This window comes from Somniosus microcephalus, chromosome 5 (genome assembly GCF_052327205.1).
Source record: "Somniosus microcephalus isolate GS21.2 chromosome 5, FLI_Smic_1.0, whole genome shotgun sequence".
Taxonomy (NCBI): Eukaryota; Metazoa; Chordata; class Chondrichthyes; order Squaliformes; family Somniosidae; genus Somniosus; species Somniosus microcephalus.
Window position 1 is genome coordinate 3,782,590 of NC_140991.1, and position 14,614 is coordinate 3,797,203.

The following is a 14,614-nucleotide window of genomic DNA, read 5'->3' on the forward strand; positions in this document are numbered from 1 at the left end:
GGAGAAATTTTTGGATCCCATGAAAAACATTTTCTTTAAAAAGGCAACACATCATTCTTAACCGTCAGAACATTCCAGAAGGAAGGGTGAACTGGGGGCCATTAGCATCTAAAGGCCCTGGTCACCCCAACCCAAAACACCAGACGCAACACCTCTACAGGGCAAGAGCTCAACCCAAAACAAACCTCACAAAGAGGGAACAGACTGGTCGGAGCCAGGAGCTTCCAAAGCCAAACAAGGCAAAGGAAAAGGATTAACGGGCAATCTAGTCTACACTTCGCACCTACTCACACTTTGAGCACCGGACCGGACACAAAGGGACAGCCATCACCGGACCATTATTGGTATCTAAAGACAAAGGACTCTCAAGCCCAGATACAGTATAACTGGGGTGAGAATCTCACAGACAGCATGTGCGTGTGGAGGCAGAGTCGAAGGAACGCCCGACGAGAAGGAAGGAAGAAGAAGCCCGTGGACCACGGAGGCATCGGAACCAGAGACCGGAGAGCGAGGGGGAAGAAAAGTTCACCTACCTCGGCTTCCCGGTGCCCAGATGTCTTCCCAAGACCGACCCGAGCTGACCGAGGGGGAAGAAAATCAACCGAGGGGAAGCTAGCCTACCCGAAATGTACGAAACCTAAGGACTTACCCGAGAAAAATCCAACCGCGACTTGCCCGCATCAGCAGGGAACCCAGACTGTGAAGAAACGCTGCAAGCAGGTCTTCCAACAGGTCCGTGGTACAGCGCGCTGTTCCGGACCGAAAGCGTTTTCAAAACCGTACGAAAGGGGACTGTGAGTATGAGCTTTCCTCAATGAGGTTCACCCCACTTAGTGATAGGAGGATGGGAGGCTTGTGGTAATAGGAATAGGGTTTAAGGTCATTTTAGTTCAGTTTCACCCTATGTTTTCCCTTCCCAGAACGATTGGTTAAGTTTAAAGTTCTATGTTTAAGGTGCTGTTTTAAGAACTTGTTCAGGTTTAAAGACGTCAAGGAACTTTCAGTAGGAAGTGCTGTGTGGAGTTGGGGACTGAGATTATTGCCTTGCTTGTGTTTTACGTGTCCAAATAAAGTGAGTTGTATCTTTTATCCGGTGTCTGCTTCTGGTTACTGCAATTTGAATCTGTCACAAATGTCCAAGCTGTAATTCGCGTTGTAGAACAGTAGTGGGGGAAGTGGGATTCGAAACCTCACGCCAGTAATTTGGGGGATGAGCTGCAATTGGGAATGAGCAGTTAGATTAAGTGGGACAGGCTGAAACTCTGCCTGGGGTTGTATCTGGTATAAACAACCAAGAAACACTTACTCAGGGAAATTCTCTGAGGACTGTGATTTGCTATAAACAGTCAAAAGCCCAAAACTCCTCAGGGACTGTACACCAGCCTGAGGTACCCAGGACTACCTGGTGTAAGATAACCCCCCTTACACCTGGAAGAGACTGATGGGACAGTGTAGAGAGGTTATTGGGCTGAAACTGGCGTACCGTGACTGCAGTGTGTACCATCTACAAGATGCACTGCAGCAACTCGCCAAGACTTGTTTGACAGCAGCTCCCAAACCCACGACCTCTTCCACCTAGAAGGACAAGGGCAGCAGGCACATGGGAACACCACCACCTCCAAGTTCCCCTCCAAGTCACACTATCCTGACTTGGAAATATATTGTCGATCCTTCATCGTCACTGGGTCAAAGTCCTGGAACTCCCTCCCTAACAGCACTGTGGGAGCACTTTCACCACACGGACTGCAGCGAGTCAAGGCAGCAGCTCACCACCACCTCCTCAAGGGCAATTAGGGATGGGCAATAAATGCTGGCCTTGCCAGCGACACCCACATCTCAAACAAATTTTATAAACTGACCGAGAACGCTGGCGGTCAGCGTCATTTCCAATCGTCTCTCCGGCCCGTGTTCCAGTGCACCATCAGGAACCAATTAGAAATTAGTTTGCATTCCCTTCCTGGGTCCCTCTCAAGTTAGATATTTCATCAGTTTTGCACCAAAAGAGCAAATTGTATCAGTGAGTGAACACTGAACCGAGCCCATTCGATTTATATCCCTCGTTACCAGAGTTAAACCTGAAGCTCAACCTTGGCCATTCCAATTGTCCCAGCATCCACAGGCCTGGGGGCATTGGAGGAAAGAAAGTTCAATGGCCTAGAAATTCAGTATCGCCACGTTTGGGGCGCTACAGCCGGGCGTTCGCTAAATTTAGCGTCCGGCGCAACTTAGCGCCACCTTCGCCGAAATTGAGTTGCATCGCCCCAAGAGGTTGCTGCTGCGCTAAAGCAGGCGATGCACGACTATCATAAGGCGCTAAGCCGGCGAGCCGAGGCGCTAACACCGAGGGCGGGCGCAGCGCAGGTGCGGCAAGTTGCTGATTGAAGGCAGACACGCTGGCGCCGGTCAGCTCTTAAAGGGGGAGGGTCGATTTGTTTGGCTGCCACTCCCTGCACACTGCAGCCCTGAAGCAAGGCCTGACCATTGCTGGTTCAACAGTTCAATGCCCAGGACAATGGAGATGGCTAGGAAGCGAGCGGAGCGCTTCAGCGAGGGTGCCGAGGCTACTGGTTGGTGCAGTGGAGCGCAGGCGACCTGTCCTCTTCCCTGACAGTGGGAGGAGGCCGCTTCCCAGCGAATACCGAAAAGCCTGGAGGAAGGTGGGAAACAGGGTGACCACCAACAGCATGGTTGCCAGGACTCCAGTTCAATGCAGAAAAAATTTCAACAACCTCACTCGGGTTGTCAGGGTGAGTACCCTTTCCACTATCCTCTTCATCCCGGCATGTGCACCTAAGTTTCTGGCCAAAGGGACCTGAAAGCCCCAATGCCCAGCCCTCATCCAAGAGCTATGGGACTCTCATGAAAACCACTTGCACTTTCAGCAATTTACACACTGTCAGGGCTATTCCACCATGGGAGGCAGTGCAGGCAAGATGAGGGCTTGACACTGTCAGGGCTATTCCACCATGGGAGGCAGTGCAGGCAAGATGAGGGCTTGACACTGTCAGGGCTATTCCACCATGGGAAGCAGTGCAGGCAAGATGAGGGCTTGACACTGTCAGGGCTATTCCACCATGGGAGGCAGTGCAGGCAAGATCAGGGCTTGACACTGTCAGGGCTATTCCACCATGGGAGGCAGTGCAGGCAAGATGAGGGCTTGACACTGTCAGGGCTATTCCACCATGGGAAGCAGTGCAGGCAAGATCAGGGCTTGACATTGTACTCAGAGGCCGTCCTTTCTCTTGCAGGGCAAGCTGGCCCACAATCCCAGGCAGCAGCTACGGACTGGGGGAGGCCATCCTGACCTCAAACAACTCAGCGACCTGGAGCAGCGTGTGGAGCGCATTATGGCAGGCCGGCTGATTGGCCCCGTCGCCAGTGGAGATGCCGACCCTGTCCTGGACAGCAATGGTAAAGTCATCACCTTTTTGACCTCTCTCTTTCCACTTGTGCCTCACACCAACATCCTTTGCCACTATCGAACCAATGCAGTGCATAGCAGCACTCATGCCTCCCTCGCTGCCGCCCTGTCCTCACTCTAAAGCAACTCTTGTGCCTCCCTGCTTTCAGATGTTGATTCGCCAGGTGAGGAGGCGGCCCCTCAAGCTGCCACTGTCAGTGATTCTGAATTCAAGGAGGAGGAAGAGGAAGCTGGCCCATCAGTGACACCCTCAGCCGAGGCAGCCCATGGCCATGATGGGGCCACGTCTTCCCTGGAGGGGAGCAGGGGGGAAGGGTCTGAGGAGAGTGAAGCTCCTGGGCCCAGCGGGCAGCAGCAACGCGGGAGCGGTGGTGAAGCTCGGCGGCCTTCTCCCCGGAGGGTGAGTGCGGCCTCCAGTCCTGCTACGGTGAGCGCAGAGGAGTTGCGGCTCCTTGGTGAAATGGGCATCCAGGCTGAGCGCAGGCACACTGAGCTCATGGCTACAGTGGCAAGGTTGCCTGACTCCATAGAGTCACTGGCAAGGAGTGTTCAGGAATTCGGGGCAGCACAGGCCAGGAGTCTGCAGGAATTCAGGGCAGCACAGGCCAGGGGTCTGCAGAAATTCAGGGCAGCACAGGCAAGGAGTCTGCAGGACTTCGCGGCAGCACAGGCTAGGAGTCAGCAGGACTTTGCTGCATCACAGGCGGCTTCCAGCCAAGTGCTCAGTCGTGCCGTGCATTCACTGGCTGGTCTGATGCAGACACAGATCAGGGCCACACGGGCACTAACTGCTGACACCCTCGCTGGATCGGCGAGGCATCGCCGGGGTCTCGCCGTGCCGCAGAAGCCCAGCAGTCTGTGCTTCAGCAGATTGCTGCGCATGCTGCAGTGCTGGCCCGTGCGAATGCCAGTGTATCAGCTGACCAGGGAGTGCCTGTGCTCTGTCAGGTTGGCAGCATTCCTCCTCCACGGCAGCTGCCATCACCCGTAGGACAGACTGCTGCCGCCCAAGCAGAGTTGGAGCAGACAGCAGCTGGGTCCTCCAGGCCCAGAGCTGGTCCAGGCCGTCCCCCAAGGGCATCAGCCGTCTCACCATCTGACCCCTCAGCAGCCTGCCCCCAGCCTTGCTGCAGCCACTGGGGTCCCATTGAGGAGGAGCTGCAGGGCGGGAAGGGGCCACTCGCGGAAGCGAGTCGGATCATCCTCGCAGAGGCAAAAAGTAGGCATGGCCAAATGTTGTGTTTATATATGAAGGCCGAGAATGTTTTTTTTAAATATATGAAGGCTGAAATTGTTGTGTTTGTTTTTTATATGAGGGCCAGGAATGTTGTGTTTGTTTTTTATATGCGGGGCAGGAATGTTTGTTTTTTATATGAAGGCCAAGGATCATGGTCATTTTTGTTTAACTTTTTTTCATTTTCTGAAGGTTGTGAGAGCCAGTTATGTCTGACTTTTTTTTTGAGGGGGGGGGGAGGTGGTGGTTTTACAGGAAGGGTACAGAGTTTACACAATAAAAAATTCTCTTTATTCACATTGTCCATGTTTGCACTTGTTGCCTTGACCGGCTGAGGGCTTGCGGAGCGGCTCCATTCATGTTCTTTCATTGGCACAAACCATTCCCGGAGAGGGGGCCTAGAACCAAGTTGCAATAAGCCACCGACGGACGGCCCTTGCACTTTGTGCCGCCCTGCCGTCTTGGTTCTCCTCCTCTGGTGGTCCTCCAATGTCGGTTGGCAGTGGCTGAGTCCTGAGGATAGCCAGGTTGTGCAGTATGCATCACACTACAATGAAATGGGAGACTCACTCAGGCGAGTATGGTAGGGCTCCTGTGGCACATAGAAGATAGGAGCAGGCCATTCGGGCCTTTGAGCCTGCTCCGCCATTCAATGAGATCATGGCTGATCATCCAAATTCAGTACCCTGTCCCGGCCTTCTCCCCATATCCCACAATCCCTTTAGCCTCAAGAAATATATCCAACTCTTTCTTGAATATATTTAATGAACTGGCCTCCACCGCCCTCTGTGGCAGAGAATTCCACAGGTTCACCACTCTCTGGGTGAAGAAATTCCTCCTCATTTCAGTCCTAAATGGCTTACCCCTTATCCTTAGACTATGACCCCTGGTTCTGGACTCCCTGGCCATCATAAACATCCTTCCTGCATCTAGTCTGTCCAGGCCTGACAGAATTTTATAAGTTTCGATGAGATCCCCCTCTCATTCTTCTAAACTCCAGCGAGTACAAGCCCAATCGACACAATCTCTCTTCATACGTCATTCCTGCCACCCCAGGTATCAGCCTGGTGAATCTTCGCTGCACTCCTTCCATGGCAGGGATGGTCTAGACAGCAGAACCGTTACTTGAGCATGGCGATTGTGTGCTCAATGATGTTCCTGGTAGCTTGATGGCTGTCATTAAGAACATAAGTAGGAGCAGGAGTAGGCCATACGGCCCCTCGGGCCTGCTCCACCATTCAATAGGATCATGGCTGATCCGAATCTAGACTCACGTCCACTTCCCTGCCCTCTCCCCGTAACCCCTAATTCCCTTATCTGCTAGGAAACTGTCTATCTCCATTTTAAATTTATTTAATGTTGCAGCTTCCACAGCTCTCTGGGGTAGCAAATTCCATAGACCTACTACCCTCTGAGTGAAGAAGTTTCTCCTCATCTCAGTTTTGAAAGGGCAGCCCCTTATTCTTAGATTATGCCCCCTAGTTCTAGTCTCACCCATCAGTGGAAACATCCGCCCCCCATCCACTCGATCAAGCCCCCTCACAATCTTATATGTTTCGATAAGATCGCCTCTCATTCTTCTGAACTCCAATGAGTAGAGTCCCAACCTACTCAACCTTTCACAGAATCCCTACAGTGCAGATAGAGGCCATTTCGGCTCATCGAGCCTGCACCGACATATCCCACCCGATCCCCGTAACCCCTATACCAACACATATCCCACCCTATCCCCGTAACCCCACGTATTAATCCCCCTAACACTAAGGGTCAATTTATCATAGCCAATCAACCTAACTCGCACATCTTTGGACTGTGGGAGGAAACCGGAGCACCCGGAGGAAACCCACGCAAACACGGGGAGAATGTGCAAACTCCACACAGACAGTCGCCCGAGGTCGGATTCGAACCCGGGTCCCTGGCGCTGTGAGGCAATAGTGCTAACCACTATGCCACCGTGCTGCCCTAATACAATTCTTTCCTCATACATCAACCCCCTCACCTCCGGAATCAACTGAGTGAACCTTCTGAACCGCCTCTAGAGCAAGTATATCTTTTCTTAAATATGGAAGCCAAAACTGCATGCAGTATTCCAGGTGTGGCTTCACCAATACCCTGTATAACTGCAGCAAGACTTCCCTGTTTTTATACTCCATCCCCCTTGCAATAAAAGCCAAGATTCCATTGGCCTTCCTGATCACCTGCATACTAACTTTGTGTTTCATGCACCAGGACCCCCAGATCCCTTTGTACTGTAGCACTTTGCAGTTTCTCTCCATTTTAGATAATAACTTGCTCTTTCATTTTTTCTGCCTAACCTCACACTTTCCAACAGTATATTGCATCTGCCAAATCTCTGCCCACTCACTTAGCCGGTCTATGTCCTTTTGCAGGTTTTTTATTTCATCCTCACTCATTGCTTTCCCTCCCATCTTTGTATCGTCGGCAAACTTGGATATGTTGCACTCTGTCCCTTCCTCCAAATCGTTAATATAGATTGTAAAGAGTTGGGGTCCCCGCACTGACCCCTGCGGAACACCACTAGTTACCGATTGCCAGCTCGAGAATGAACCATTTATTCCAACTCTTTGTCTATCTAACAGAAAACAATCTTCCACCTATGCCAGTATATTACCCCCAATCCTGTGATTTCTTATCTTGATCAGTAATCTTGTGTGGAACCTTGTCAAATGCCTTTTGGAAGTCCAAATACACTACATCCGCTCTTCAGCAGGGGTGCAGGGAGCAGGGTCATCAGGCAGGTGCACAAAGGATAGCCCTTGTCCCCAAGAAGCCATCCTCGCGGGTGAGCCTGGGCTTTGAAAATGTATGCCACAGAAGTCTGGCGCAGGATGAAGGCATCATGGCTTCTGCCTGGAAAGCAGGCATTGACAGCTAATATGAGTTGCTTGTGGTCACACCAACTGGACGTTGAGCGAATGGTAGCCCTTCTGGTTGTGGTAATCCTCGGCATTCTGTAGAGGTGCCCGCCAAGCCACATGCGTGCAGTCAATGGCGCCCTGCACCACGGGGAAACCCGCTCTTCTTCCAAATCCCATTGCACACTCTTGCTGCTTGTCCAGGGTCATGGGGAAGGAGATGTACTGACGTCTTCTTCTGAAAAGGGCATTGGTCACCTGCTGGATGCAGCAATATACCGGGAACTGGGAGATATTGGCAATGTCCCCAATAGCAGATTGGAAGGAGCTGGTGGCATAGAAGTTGAGCCACCGTCACCTTCACTGCCACTGACAGACATCCTGCTCCTCAGCTGTGGCTGCAGATCTCTGCGAAGCATGTGGCAGATCTCAGTGACCATCTCCCTTCTGCATCACAGCCTCCAAACACACTGCTCCTCAGACATGTCCAGATATGAGACTGCTGGTGGTATAGCCTGGGTGGGTAAGGCCTCCTGTGCCAACACCTGTTGGCCCTTCTGTCTGGCCATGATTGGCACTCACGGCATCTGAGCCCTTTGAATGCAATGCAGTAAGCCAACGTTTCCACCCATTGCAGCCCCCATTATATGTAGCGACTCTAGGCTGTGGCACTGAAAGTTAAATCCAAGTGCAAAGCTCTGGCCTGAAGCACCTGTGCGAATGCAGAGTCAAAGCAAAAAGCTCTCTCCCTTTGTCTCCCAGAAGGATTGGCACAAAATGGCTGCCACTTATAATGCAGGAGGAGTCCCCTTTAAATGCACCCCCTGCAGCAACTGGGAACCGTTCCCCCTACCAGTCGCTGGGGGCACCAGGTGCACAGAAGGGGATGCCACTGAAGTTCTGGATCGGGGCACACCAAGGGCGTTGCACCATGAAATGACGTCAGGATCTGTGCGCGCTTCTGAGTGGGCACTGCAGTTTTGCGCTGCCGCTAAATCTTGACTGAAGTTCACGAGAGGCGCAGATCGCGCCATGCCTGGGTGCTAGCTGCTTCGCGCCCCACTTCTCCGGCGCTAACAACTGAATTTCTAGCCCAATGTTTCCACTGCCGCTTTAGTGAGGCCCAACCCAACCATTTATTGTAGTTTATCAGTAGAGAATGCCAGTCACATGTACCCACATCACCCCCGACCAGTGAAACAATGGGAGCCTGGAGACCTGTAACTCTGCCAGGCTCCAGTCACAGATCCAGTGATCTCCAAGCATCTGGACTTCAAGACCAAGTGTGATGGAATACTCTCCACTTGCCTGGATGAGTACAGATCCAACACGAAGCTTGACTCCATCCAGGACAAAGCAGCCCACTTGATTGGCACCCCATCCACCATCTTACACATTCACTGCCCCACCGGTGCACTGTGGACCATCTACAAGATGCACTGCAGCAACTCGCCAAGGCTGCTCCAGCAGCACCTCCCAAACCTGTAACCTGTGACCTCTTCCACCTAGAATGACAAGGGCAGCAAGTGTATGGGAACACCACCACCGACAAATAACAACATCCTGACTTGGTAATATTGCCATTCATTCATCACTGGGTCAAAATCCTGAAACTCCCTAACAGCACTGGGAGTGTACCTTCACCACACAGACTGCAGCAGTTCGAGGCAGCACCTCACCACCACCTTCTCAGGGGCAATAAACACTGGCCTCGCCAGTGACACCCACATCCCAGGAACGAATACAAAACTGCTCTGGAACTCAAATTTGGGAGGCACAATTGTTAAGGCAGTTGAGAGAAGTGGCCCAATAGATTCTCAAAACAGGCTACCAATTAACACAAGGACAGTAAAATCCAGCCAGAATTTGGAACATCACGAGATCAGGGTTCATGTATAACAGGGGTTTATTGTCCAACAGACACATCTACAGTTCCATGGAGCTGCACTCGGAGCCCACCCTGCGGCGATGGTCCATTTTCCACATGGCAACAGTCCCGACCAACAGGGCCACGGAGAGCAGAGCTACCCCAACCGCTGCTCCAGGAAGAACACGGGAGGGGGAATCAGCAGCAGCATCTGTGGGGAGAAGGGAGGGTTAGATGGGCACTAGTTACTCCATCACTAGACAGTGGCAGGGGCCTCCTTTACCTTTCTCTTCCCGGTGGATCCCAGCAGCCAATCCCTCCTCATCTTCCAGGAAAATGATGGCTCCATCAGCGGTCACCAAGGACCCAGCCCGGTCATCGGCGCTTCTTCGCCTCTCTGGGGGAAACAAGAGACAGACACGAGTTCAAGGTGGGTGATTCAATGTGCAGCTGTCTGAAGCCCCAAATCAAGTGGTCAATCCGATGGCCCAATGCAAAAACCCTCGGGCAGTGAGTACCGGAATGAGATTGGACTAGTTAAACATGGTTCCCTCACTGTCAGACTAAGATTCACTCCCTATTCTCAGAAGGACCCGCATCAACCCAGCAAAGTTTGCAGTCGTTGACTGGTCCAATGGCTAGTCTGGTCTCCTGGGGAAAGAGACCCGTTTTAAGCACTAGTTTGACCAGCGGTTACACTGGACATACACACATTGCCCAGGTCTCCCCCGCCCCCAGATGTTGGTTCGGTTCCACCCTGGAACTCCCGGTGACAGCAGGATGCTGGATCAATGTTCAAGGCCAGAGGTGGATTCCATTCAGAACCAGTGCAAGAGTGCTCAGAGCCCCTGAGCCAGATTGCTATTCTGCTGTAGACTAACTGGGATAGAGTTGAGCGGGCAGATTGAGGACACTGCTCCTGTGCCCACTGTTGGGCCCTTGATGAGTGAGGCCAGTGTCCAGATGCCCCACACCCACCCTTCCCCATCAGGGTTCAGTTTCTAGTCAGATCCCAGCTACTTACTGGGGCTGCAGGGAGCCGTGCAGTTCTCTCGGGTGGAAGGGAAGCAAACTTCAGCACTGCAGTGGAAGTGAACCTGGAAAGAGACAGTGCGGTGTGGTCAGTGCCACAGCTCCCAGTCAGGAGATTCATGCTTCTACAGTCAAAGGGTCAACAGGGGCCTCCTCACTGTGAGCAAGACCCAGGGAACAAGTTCAACCAAGAGAGCAAGACTGAAGGAAACTCACCTCCCCGCTCAGAGCCCGGCCCGAAACTCGGTCCCAGAAAGCGAAAGTGCTGACTACAAACCGATTCTGGTGAGTTGGGAACGGCGAATGGGAAGCGGCGTCTACCGGGAGGAGGCGGGTTTTGTAATTGTCTCCAGTAAAGGGGCACCTGGAACAGAGAAAGAGCGGGTTATATGGAGAGGGCACCTGGAACTCCCAACTACAGAGTTACAGCAGCACATCAAAGCAAAGTCCCGAGATTAGACGAGATAAAGAAACCAGGCCATTCAAGTCACCAATCGTCAACCTGGAGCTCAGATTGGTTTGATTATTGGCCGTTCCTTCACCCAGTCCATGTCGCCCCCCTCCCCGATCACCAGCCTGCCCCAAGGTCCCTCACTCGCTGCCTTACCTGCCCACCAGGAGGTCCCATCGGAGCCCCGAATGCGGCTCGGGGGTGGGGGTCGCCCAGCAGTCATTGAGCACCAGCACAAGGGACGGATCGTTCCGGTTCAGGACTCGAACCTCCACAAACACGGGGTCCCGGAGCACACTCAGGATCGGGTAGTCACTGGCCACGTACCAGCTCCGGTAGCCACCATCTGGAAAGAGAAGACGATGAAGGACGGCCACTATTTGGAGAGAGAGCCTGAAGTTGGACACTGACCATCAGCAGCACTCGCTACCTCTCGCTATTCTCAGCTCCAGAACCAGGATCCCGGCCTCAGTGGCAGGCAGTGGCGGAGAAAGGCTGTAAACTCTGGGCTTCACCTGCAGGTCAGACTCCTGGCTCCCCTTGTAACTGCACTGGACATGGAGCCTGCAAGAGAACGGACACGGCTGGAGAATTCAGCTCCTCACCTTCTCTACCCGCTCCATGTGCTCCCAGTCTCACCTGAAGGGGCTGTCCCGGGTCACCGATCCCAAAGCTCCATCCAAGATCTCAAACTGACCCAACACATCCGTTTCATAGACGGCGTTCACCCCGTCCAGCTACAAGAGACAGAAGACCATCATTACAGAGAAATTGAGCAAGTCTGCCATTGCCTTATCACATGTAGTGTCTTTAAGGGCCCCCATTGCCCTTTAGACCCCCTCTTTCCCACCCGACTGACAGCCATTGATGGGGCTCCCAGCCCACAATACCTACCCGCTGAGTAGTGCCACACTCAGTGACTGCGAACTGAAAGAGCACAGTGTCTGCAGAGGCCACGGTCGGACTGCACTCCGCTCCGTGTCCATCCTTCAGATGGACCGTTGTCAGGTCTACAGGAGGCAGCGTCAAATCCTTGGAGATGGCGATCAGGACCCGCCCATCCTTGGTGCACACTGCAAGAGAGAGTCAATGAAAGGCGGTTAGTTGCTGCACGGGGAATGGCAAGGGAACCGTTACCGGGAGGGGGAAGAAACTCCGCCCAGCGCAGCACCAGCTTCTAGTTTCCTTCTCTCCCCGTCCACACCCCAATTCTCCATCTAATGGAGACGCTTCACCAACTCCATCCCTACTGGACTGGTTACACAAGACTGGCATCAAATCCACAGCCTGTCCGGTCAGTGCCAGCCAGGGACTGATCTTCACTCTGCCCTCCTATCCTGGGGCGCAATTCAACCATCAGAAGTCCCAAGTCGCATAGAGAAGGAAGGAGAGATCCTGGGTGATGCGCTATCAATTACTCATAAAAGACTGAGAGTTAGAAGAGTAACTAAAGGCTTTTATTAACAACAGAATGGAGGTCTGCCTCGCGTGGTCGACCGGTCCATGATACTAAGGGCTGGGGAGCAGTCACCTTTATACTAGGACCTGTGGGAGGAGTCAGCCGAGGCATGTCCAGGCATGTACACAGTGGAATACAAACAGGACAAACAGGAATACAAACAGTGGTTTACCACATTCACCCCTTGTTTAAAATTGAGTCCGGCGGGGTGAAGTGTATTAAAAGTTAGTGTATTGGAGTCTCTCCGGAGGTCTTGTCTGCCGCTGTGATCTGCGTGGCGACGGCAGGGGTAGTGAAGTTTCCGGCGTCGAGTCCAGCGTAGGCTGTGGCACAGGCGTGTCGTCCTCGTAGATGTCGAGCGGGTCGCGGGGCCCAGGCCTGCCGTCTGCTGGGGCTGGATATCGGATCGTGGGGGGGGGTGGTAGTGGGTAGTGGGTTACTGCGGCCCCCGAGGGTGCAAGGTCTCTTATGGAGACTGTGTCCTCCCGCCCGTCCGGGTATGCGATGTAAGCATACTGGGGGTTGGCGTGGAGGAGGTCGACCCTCTCGACCAGGGGGTCCGTTTTATGGGTCCTCACGTGTCTTCTCAGTAGGACCGGCCCTGGGGACGTCAGCCATGGCGGTAGCGATGTCCCCGATGTGGACTTCCTTGGGAAGACAAACATTTTCACATGAGGGGTGGCGTTAGTGGCAGTGCAGAGCAGTGACCGAATAGAGTGGAGCGCATCGGGGAGCACATCCTGCCAGCGGGAGGTTGGAAGGCCCCTAGACTTTAAGGCTAGCAGGACGGCCTTCCAAACTGTCACATTTTCTCTTTCCACCTGTCCGTTCCCCCGGGGGTTGTAACTGGTGGTCCTGCTTGTGGCAATACCCCTAGTTAGCAGGTACTGACGGAGTTCGTCGCTCATAAACGATGAGCCCCGGTCGCTATGGATATAGCTGGGGAAGCCGAACAGGGTGAAGAGGTTGTTCAGACATTTAATGACCGTGGCACTGGTCATGTCCGGGCAGGGGAAGGCGAACGGGAAACGGGAGTACTCATCAATAATATTGAGGAAGTACACATTGCGGTCGGAGGAGGGGAGAGGCCCTTTAAAATCGACGCTCAGGCGCTCGAAGGGGCGAGTGGCTTTTATCAGGTGGGCCCTGTCTGGTCTATAAAAGTGCGGTTTGCACTCAGCGCAGACTTGGCAGTTCCTGGTCATGGTCCTGACCTCCTCAATAGATTAAGGCAGGTTGCGGGCCTTGATGAAGTGGAAGAACCTGGTGACCCCCGGGTGGCAGAGGTCATTGTGGAGGGCCCGCAGTCTATCGATCTGCGCGCTGGCGCAGGTGCCACGCGATAGCGCATCCGGGGGTTCATTTAGCTTCCCGGGCCGGTACAAGATCTCGTAGTTGTAGGTGGAAAGTTCGATTCTCCACCTCAAGATCTTGTCATTTTTGATTTTGCCCCTCTGCTTGTTGTTAAACATAAAAGCAACTGAACGCTGGTCAGTGAGCAGGGTAAATCGTTTTCCGGCCAGGTAGTGCCTCCAATGACGCACAGCCTCCACAATCGCCTGGGCCTCCTTCTCAACAGCGGAGTGTCTGGTCTCCGGGCCTTGGAGGGTTCGTGAAAAGAAGGCCACGGGTCTCCCCGCCTGATTGAGGGTAGCGGCCAGGGCAAAGTCAGACGCGTCGCTTTCCACCTGGAAGGGGATGGATTCGTCCACTGCGTGCATGGTGGCTTTGGCAATGTCCTCCTTGATATGGTGGAAGGCTAAGCGGGCCTCTGCCGTCAAGGGAAAAGAGGTGGACTTGATCAGCGGACGGGCCTTGTCCGCATAGTAGGGGACCCACTGGGCGTAATAGGAGAAAAACCCTAGGCACCTCTTCAGGGCCTTGAGGCAGTGGGGCAGTGGAAGTTCCATAAGGGGATGCATCCGGTCGGGGTCGGGGCCGATGACTCTGTGTTCCACAACACAGCCAAGGATGGCGAGGCGGTTTGTGCGGAATATGCACTTCTCCTTGTTATATGTCAGGTTTAGGAGTTGGGCGGTGCGGAGGAATTTTTCGAGGTTTGCGTCATGGTCCTGCAAGTCACGGCCGCAGATGGTCACATTGTCCAGATATGGGAAAGTGGCCTGCAACGCATTTTGATCTACCATCCGGTCCATCTCCCTTTGGAAGATGGAGACCCCGTTGGTGACGCCAAAGGGAACCCTAAGGAAGTGATAGAGGCGGCCGTTTGCCTCAAAGGCAGTGTACTGGCGGTCCTCAGGGCGGATGGGGAGC

The 14,614-nt window shown here is 53.4% G+C and overlaps 1 protein-coding gene across 1 annotated transcript in view; it reads right to left on the bottom strand.

Moving 5' to 3' along the window:
* Positions 1–11,015: 11,015 nt before the first annotated feature.
* The window catches only part of LOC147116809 (zona pellucida sperm-binding protein 4-like), a 52,437-nt gene continuing 48,838 nt past the window's right edge, over positions 11,016–14,614 (bottom strand). Inside the window, exons 5-8 of the mRNA XM_085987169.1 lie at positions 11,776–11,954; positions 11,521–11,618; positions 11,312–11,445; positions 11,016–11,227 (exon numbers count right to left, since the gene is read on the bottom strand). Of these exons, the coding sequence (XP_085843295.1) occupies positions 11,034–11,227; positions 11,312–11,445; positions 11,521–11,618; positions 11,776–11,954 (605 nt within the window). The 3' untranslated portion in view covers positions 11,016–11,033. The remainder of the gene's footprint in view (positions 11,228–11,311; positions 11,446–11,520; positions 11,619–11,775; positions 11,955–14,614) is intronic.